Source organism: Trachymyrmex septentrionalis, unplaced genomic scaffold, assembly GCF_001594115.1.
Source record: "Trachymyrmex septentrionalis isolate Tsep2-gDNA-1 unplaced genomic scaffold, Tsep1.0 scaffold51, whole genome shotgun sequence".
Lineage (NCBI taxonomy): Eukaryota > Metazoa > Arthropoda > Insecta > Hymenoptera > Formicidae > Trachymyrmex > Trachymyrmex septentrionalis.
Genome location: NW_017305683.1, coordinates 4,342,908 through 4,351,900, shown reverse-complemented (window position 1 = coordinate 4,351,900; position 8,993 = coordinate 4,342,908). Strand labels below are relative to the sequence as shown.

Below are 8,993 nucleotides of genomic sequence, written 5' to 3'. Positions count from 1 at the left end.
ACTCTCTGCTTATTAACTATATACTAAAAACAATTTCATATACAAAAATAATAACAATAAGAGATAATAAACAACAAAGATTCAATAACATATAATTCATATTCACATAGAAAGTAATAAAAACTTGTCTATTTATATATATATATGGATCATATGCAAAAAATACTAATTCTGATGGTCCTGCATATTTCATGTTTATACATATCAAAAGGCATTCCTACATTTCGGTATTTTGCTACATAAAATATTTTCAGTTCAAAATATCATTATCAGAATTACGGATATGCAATATACGTGTTATAATATAGAACAATTGTTACATCATGTGATAAACTGTCGGTAATATCCGAAATAGAATATGTATGTGTATTATTCAGAATTCTATGACTTTACATATAAAAAGTCTTCTTAAAGTATGTATTACAACTTTAAGTGAGCTTAATCTCGATATCTTTTAACAATTTTCTATTCTTCACTGTAATATTTCTAAAGATTAAACAAAAATTGTTTCCAAAGTGTTTATTCATTCAATAGTTTGATTACCGAAATATTTTAACCGTTAAAAGCGAGACCTTTATTCGAAGCCTCATTGTTCCAATTATTGTATTTTTTTTCCCTCGATCAGTTTTTTTTTTTTTTTTTTTTTTTAAGGAATTTCCTTCGATTTGTTTTAAGTAATATACATCTTAAAGTATTTACTTTCACTTATCCAATTATATAAAACAATTATTATCATACACACTGTTGTAAATAAATAAAATAATAATGAAATAATTAACTTGATGTTAGGTATATCAATGCATTGTGATTATAATATTATCCTGTAGCAATTCGTAATAATTTTTTATGTTAAGTATCGAAAGTTGTATACGCGATTCGGCGTCTCTAGCAGCAATGTAGCGATATAAATCTCGCAAAAATGTTCTTTATATTATATTTCGTAATATTCAATGCGTTAATAATGGCGTAACTTCTTGTGCCTCTTTGACTCGTGAACATCGGTTGCTTAACAGTATCACAACATGGATCTTCAAACATGTATTACAGCGACATTTGGAGAACTCTACGAGATACATTGGATAAATATATAAGTTATATGGCGCATATAGTAGCATATTGTACATATTTTCTCCATGGAAACATTAAGAAAGGAAGTGTAAGTAAAAAGGCACTATTTTCGGGTATGGGAAAGAATCAGTTTCTTTAGGCCTCCCTAACTTCTATCAAGTCCCACCACGACATCACAGACCTCGCATTAACAGAAGTTACGCCGCTGTGAATATGTCACCCTCATTTCATTACACTTGCATACTTGTAAAGTCTTAATCCATTATTCATTCATCATAGAACATACCAAAATACTTTAATGGAGTAAATTATAAGTATAGCCACTCTTAAATTCAGTATGTTCAAGCATACCCAACAAATACACTGGAAGCATAAACTTATTGATTAGTTGCTTTATAAACTAGAATGGAATTTTCATACGCTACAAAACGATGGAATTTTCTCTTATTATCGCATACTGTTGACTAGCCACTGGGAAAATTATTAATTGGCAAGAGAAAGTTCATTTTTTCTACGCACAGTTTCAATATTATTTAGTCACAATGAATATTAGCTTGCTGTAATTGCATTATGTAAAAACACCGGTGTTACGTTATATTGACTGTCGAGGATGACATCGATTTAACAATCATTTCATTAAACAGGTGTTTCATGATCAGTCTCTTCGATTCTTCCCAATCTCCAAGCATTCGGATCTCCTGCCGCTGTAAATCGAGAGCAACTTTTAAAATAATTTTTAATCATAATATGGAAAGATAAATAAATAAATAAATTTTAAGATAAACATATTTAAATTATTATGTATTATATATTATAATCATACTTTCTGTAAAATAGTTATAGAGATAGTACAGATATTAGAAGCAAATACATTATATGTTTTTATAATATTTTCAAATTAGTTATAAATGTGAAAGAAGATAAAAATTACACAAGTATCGAAATATACATCTTTCTCCTTTCAATTATTATTATTATTAATTTTCAAGATTAAACATGTTTTTGAAAACGAGTGTGCTTGAAAAATCTTGTTTATGGGTACTACTTTACGTGTATTTGGATTTATCATGTACAAAAATTTTCGAAAACATAAAGAAACTCACCTCTTGATACAATATCCAGGAAGAACAATTAATGGAATTACTCTGCGACATTTGTGTAATATATATGCATCCATTGCAGGAACATACATGTACATCACATACGATTTTGTGCTAGAGTGTTGTACGATTGGTAGGCAAGGATATTACAGCGAAGTCTGAACGCTGTTCGATATAGGGTGCGGGAGAAATGTATAGGGTGGTACACGTAGGTGGTTCGTATGGTGAAGGGTATTATTCAATACTTCTTGATTCGTGTACAGCAGCGGCATTCTCTCTTCTATTTCCAAAGCGAAATTAAAGTTGATGCAAAATCATAAAAAAGGTGCATATAAATCAATACAAAGATCTAAGTCATGTTATTATATCTTGACAAATATAATAAAATGTTAGGTATCAAAATTATATTACTTTAAAAATATAGTATATATTTTAAAGATGTAAAATCATGATATGTAAGTGTACATATGCATACTATGTAAATGGCTATTATTTGTATAAAATATAAAGATTATGCGTTTCGCGGGTTTTCTTCGTGTCCAGATCTCGTGTTCCATTCTTGGAAGGCATCTGGAGAAAACCCGCGAAACGCGTAATATTTATATAGAAAGCATCCATGGAAGCCTCAAGAATATTATTTGTATAAAATGTTCACAAAAATTTTAACATATGTAACAAATTTTAAGATACATATATAATGAACAAAATTATATTTACTATGAGATTATATCATGAAAGTGTTAAAAACGTAAGATTATTACAAAATGTATTATTACAAAAGTGAACAAACTGGATACATATAAAACATGCACATGCCTGATTAATATAGAAAATGTGCATTTTGCTAATTATACATAGAAAGGGATTGACAAAAATGTATAAAAAATGTATAAAAAAACGAGATACAGATACAATCTCTTTTGTTTTAAGAAGAATTGTGTCTCAATATTAAAATGTACCAGTAAAAGTGAAAATGAAACCAATCTTATACACATTTTTAGTTGAATTCTTTAATATTAGCAAAAATAAAAATTGTAGAAAAATATTTATACATACCTTGAAGTTGACGACTGATGAGAGCAGTAATCCCTTGACTATCACCAGTCTTTTTTACAACAAAAAGTTTTGTATCAGGATCGTTTTCTAAGGCTCCAATACCACCCAGACCAATTATCTGTCCATTCTGCTGCTGATGACTGCTAGCAGCCATCGTTTCACTCACCTATTACAAATAAATATGAGACACACACATATAGAAATTTTTTATTAAGCTTCAATAGCTAACAATTCTATAACTTAACAAACCATAGTAAACATTCGATATTATCGTAATTTTTACAAAAGAATATACCTGCATCAATTTTTTAACTACATCTCTGCCCAAAATGTGATCAAACACTGCCTGCAGGAATTGATCGCTAATAATGCTTAATTTTAGTTTGTCTCTATGCCATAATAATATTCTTGATTCTTCCATAGCTGTTATAGACACCTAAGCAAATATAACATGACATCAAATATATCTATATGTATTGATACATATTGTTAATTATTAAATAGATTATTAAATCAGATAGATAAAAAAAATCTATAACAACTGATTATAAGAAAATTTACTGATATGAAGAATATCGATGATGAATAAAAATTTACCTGGAAGTATTCATCTGTCGAGACACCAAACCATTCTGGAGAATCCAGGAACTGATGTGGGAAGACAATATGCAATGCTCTTCCATTTTGTGATACAACTAGTCTGTAAAAAACAAGAAAAAAAATTTTAATAATAGAGATCTTACATATAACAGTGAATAAATCTAAAAATATGAAAAATGTATTCTTACTTTCCCGACAGCACCAACGATAAAGAATCAACTTTGGTCACTTTTTCTTGTGCATAAACCTCTTGATACTTCAACTGGCGAATGATCTTCATACAATTTAATACTTTTCTGAATTGATGACGTGACACCCGTAATGGCTGGAATACTGCAACATATACCTACATAAAAGAAGACGATTATAAAATATTTTTATTTTAAGTGACTATTATAAATAAGTACAAAAAAATCAAAGATTTCAAATAAAACTTTATCTGTTAAATATATTATATACTAAATACTATATATTAAATATTGTTTTATCAATTGCTAATGATTAAGAAGAATAGATTCTACTAAAAGAATATAAATTTTATAACATATATTACTTGATTTTGATAGATTAAATAAAATGTCATACACACCCACACCCACGCACGCACGCACGCACGCACGCACGCACGCACGCACGCACGCACACACACACACACACACACACAATAATATATATATTATTGTAATAAAACAGTGCAAAAATAATCTAGAAATCTTTGTGTATGATACAAATGCAATCAAATGAAAGCAAATTATACAGAAATGACTATATGCCTAACTGTACTATTTTTCAAGAGTTTCTACACCTATACATAATAAATATATAATAATAATTCTAAAGAATAAAGATAAATGAGCATGAGAGATTTCCATAATATACTTAATGTTATATGTTAAATATCAAATAAATTATACTTATTATTGTTTTTTCTGTATTAGTTTTATTAATAATTGATACTCACTCACAAATCATTGTCTTCTATTTGATCTTCACTTACCTCTTCGATTTCCCTTGTAAACTTGATAGGCCTGAGCTTGTAAAGAAGCGTGCATACATGGACGAAGTTGATGGCAACAAATAGAGCATTCCAGAGAGCAGCATCCAGCCAGCAAGCTATTGTCCAGCCCCACAAAGCAAGAAAGGCACAGCCCACGAGTAGAGTGCACCTTAAATAAAGTACACCATGTATGCCGCTTGGTGCAAGGTGTGACAATAGGAAGAAGGCATTTGCGAGTTGAAAGTAGATGTGATTCACATAAATTCCTTGATAGGGTTGGCAGGTAAGAGCTCCGTTCAGAAAGGTTGGAGGCACTATCGGCGAATGAGGATAACCGGATCCATGGCTGACCACTGACAGTCCAGTACCTGTATAAACACGAAAGTCACACATTTCACCGATCAAGTGATCAAAAGAAATCAGCTCAAAAGAAATAATTCTTTGGGTTATGCACTGCGATCTCAACTGATGAATTGTCAAACGTACCCTCTCTATTGTCAGTGGTCACATTCCTGCATTCGTCGTTTTCGTGGTGTGCCGACGCTGGTATCGATATATCCGACGTGACGGTATTACGAGGGACATTGGATGCTGCTGCATTCGTTAGACTGGCATCAATAGAAGTCCAATACAAGAGTATGACGAACGAAATGGAAGTACCCCAGCCTATTCGGCTTCCTATTGGGTCGAAGCAGATCCACATCCCCGCATTACCACCAAGCTGGACTGTATTCGTTTCGCTCTACAACATGCAAATTCATTTGTATATTTTATTGCAAATTATATTATTTATACATAACAACAGTCACTTAAAATGCTATCAAGTCAAAATTACACTTTTTCATATTATATATATTTTCAGGTAACACAACATTAAGTCACATCATATAAATTAATGCTGTAATAGATATTTTAAATATACATGTGTATATATGCATTTGTGTATACATGTGTGTGTGTGTGTGTGTGTATGCGCACGCACGTATGTGTGTGTGTGTACATAGTATTTATATTTTAATATCATATAATCTCTTAAACACTATAAATTCATACTGTATTAATGATGCAGATTAAATTACATGTTATATGACTACATTTCATATTTATTTCTAAATAATATAAAAGCAAATGCTGTCATTTGTGAATGTTCAGTTACTGCTTACATTTCTGTATTAATCTCAGCTAAAATTGGAACTGGACGATGAGAACCATCTTGCAGACTTCAAATCAAGGAAGGATATTTGCATCACCAACGGTTGTGGGAAGACAATATCAACATCTGAAATACATACAAGTAAATGCTTGATCAATCATATAAAAATATAAGAGAATTAAATGTTTCTTAGAGATTCAGATTATAAAATTATCACTTATAAGAAATAATTGCCTTTTTCAAATCTCTATCTCTATCAATACTTAAATAATGAGTTAAATAAAACCATCTATCATTGATACAAGATTATTGATACAAGACCTTTGCAGTTTTCATGGAAGGATTATCAGTGGAAGACAATGTGACAAGTCAGTTTGTAAAAATTATAAGATCTCATCACTCACTGGCATCCTCAAATTCTGACTCTGCAAAGTCTTTATAGTAATTTATTACTACTTATATATCTCAGAGAATGACTCTTTCAAAAATGTAATATTTACAAATAAGATAAAAGACAATGAATCTTACACATCTATTGTAATATTTCAGTTGCGGGAGGGATAGATGCTTAAACATTGATTTGTACTCATTCTTGGAGTGACTGAAATGGACTGAGACCATTTGAATCGCCGCGAGAACGATTTAATCCAGTTTCCACGATCCCATTCCCCGTTTCACTCGGCGCACATTTGTGATGCACATGTGTGCGAATACCTCTCTATCTGCCATTTTATACACGCGTATAATATCCATTCTGAAACTCGAAATAGAAGTCGAGATAGACCGCCGAATGCACGGAAGACACGTACGACTTTCACGCGAGCATTATACGGGATTACATATCGCGATATATAAACGGCGGCCGGATGACACGAGAAGTCGCCGTTTGAATTCGCGGAGTTCAGTTGTCGTCGGAAAAACAGAAACTGCCGCCGTCGTCGTGGATACACCCTCCTAAATTCACCGTCGTCGCCGTTGTCGTGACGCTAGTTATTAAGAGTATCCCTTTCGAAATCAATAAATAACTTACTCATGGAAAATCGGCGACGGTGGGGGCGTACGCAAGGCATACAGATGAGAGGGCGAACGATGGTGTGACGACCGTCGCTCGTGAGGAAAGGGAATCCGAGGAAGTTATCGATGCCGTTGGATCAGTCGTAATCGCCCAGCCAAAACTGGCAAAAGCCACGTAATAGACGCGAAACAAATCGAGCTCGCTTGCTTCTGCTTCTGCCGTTCTGCCGTCGCCGCTGCGATCGTGCCAGATCGCGCACCTCTCACCACTCGTGACGGAAACGTCAAACCAGTCAAACTAGCGCGGCGGTCGTCGTTGCAACTTGCAAGCGACGTTGGTCGCAAGCCCACGATCGGAGCCGGGAGCGGGGGTAAACACTGAACAGGGGCGAACGCGAAGACGAGGCTGACGAGGTGGTAGCAATGGGGGAGAGCGACGACATAGCGCATAGTAAATATAGATTGCGCGTATGTATGTACGATCATGCGCTATGCCATGCTGGAAGCGATAACATGGTGTGTGCAGTTGGACAGTGGCCGGTATCACCGACGAGATACTATTAAAAACACTTTTACGGGAGTTTGCATCCATGATAATATTGAAGTGATTATAAGAGATTAAAAACTGATAATATTGTACTAATTTTATGATTTATTAGTTTAATAGATGCATTTATGCATTTAGAACTCAATAATATTCGATTTTTCTTTAAAATTGTGATTTCAATGTTATCGTCAAAGTTTAATTATTAATAGATGTAGAGAAAAAAATTGTAATTTTTCTGCAATAGAATATTAGCTTTACAAGTATGCATATTTATTTATGAAACATTTATGTAATAAAAAATCATGAATTTAATAATATATGAGGCAAATATATTTATGTTAATAATAGTAAAGGACTATTCCCAGTTTGGGCTCCGACTGAACAGCATTGAGACATAGGTCGGTATTTATAGTCAGATCTTATATTCGAGACTGTCTTAAGTACAATCTTAAGAAGTCACGAATCAATCAGAAGACCGTATTAGCATCTTAAGACATTACTTAAGACAATCCTCGAAATAAGATCGGACTATGAATACTGCCCATAGGCTGCGTTCAGCAGAAAAAACTAATCAGTTAGCGCTTAATAATTCTTTAATATGATTGATTCCTACATTTAGATCCAACGAAGAACTAAAGACAAGAACCAATCGTATTAAAAAATCAGTAAGTGCTAACAGATTAGTTTTCTCTGCTGAACGCAGCCAGCTATATATAGGATTATAGAGCATAAAAATAGGATTAAAAAGTTTCATATGCACAACTTTGTAAAATGAGTTTTTTGAGTGCAGCTTGGAAGTGGGAAACTATCGATAATCGCCGCCACTGATACACTAATCCAATTAGACTTATTTAAACTATGAATCTAGAGACCTTCTTAAGACCATACTTAAGATAGCTTGAATATAAAAACAAGCTATAGCCAGTATTCATAATTAGTTCTTTAATATTTAAGACTATCTTAAGTTTAAGATATCACGAACCAATCAGAAGACCGTATTATTAGCGTCTTAAGACCTTACTTAAGACGATCTTCAAAGATATTGTTTATTTTTATAAGAACTGACTGTGAATATCGGCCTATGAATACCGGTCTAGGTGTATTAAGCCTTAAAAGGTATGTGTTCATGGTGTCGCTCGTTCATATTCAGCGACAAAGTCACGTGATTTCATATGCTAACCTCGAATGTCGCTCATATAAATGGGCTATACATATAAACAGCGATACACTTTTTATTGTAATTGTATTAATTGTGTTGCTATAAAGTCCAAAATGTCGTATCAAAAATAGTTACGATTGGACCTGTCAAGTTGATGCGATTGTGTACAATCAAAATAAAGCGAAACTACGACAAAATAGACTAATAGCATCTGTACACATTAATGAATGTACAAATTTAAAAAGAAAATATAAAAAAAGAGATTTGGAATTGATCCTTTATTTGAAGATGACATGAAC

At 32.7% G+C, this 8,993-nt stretch overlaps 1 protein-coding gene across 4 annotated transcripts; it reads right to left on the bottom strand.

Moving 5' to 3' along the window:
* Positions 1-646: 646 nt before the first annotated feature.
* On the bottom strand, positions 647-7,501 carry LOC108751784 (popeye domain-containing protein 3-like). Of its 4 annotated transcripts, none has more exons than XR_001939512.1 (10): positions 7,005-7,499; positions 5,985-6,100; positions 5,308-5,563; positions 4,822-5,189; positions 4,013-4,170; positions 3,822-3,924; positions 3,520-3,660; positions 3,225-3,390; positions 2,172-2,448; positions 1,703-1,772 (listed from the first exon to the last, which is right to left on the bottom strand). XR_001939512.1 is itself a non-coding variant. In XM_018492189.1 (9 exons), exons 3-9 carry the CDS (start codon positions 5,522-5,524, stop codon positions 1,705-1,707), a joined length of 1,221 nt encoding a protein of 406 aa, XP_018347691.1. In that variant the 5' UTR covers positions 5,525-5,563; positions 5,985-6,100; positions 7,005-7,501; the 3' UTR covers positions 647-1,704. The 4 variants fall into 4 exon arrangements, 1 of the variants encoding a protein (XP_018347691.1); XR_001939513.1 differs by lacking the exon at positions 7,005-7,499 and adding an exon at positions 6,503-6,980; XR_001939514.1 differs by lacking the exon at positions 7,005-7,499 and adding an exon at positions 6,291-6,307.
* Between the last annotated feature and the right edge of the window lie 1,492 nt (positions 7,502-8,993).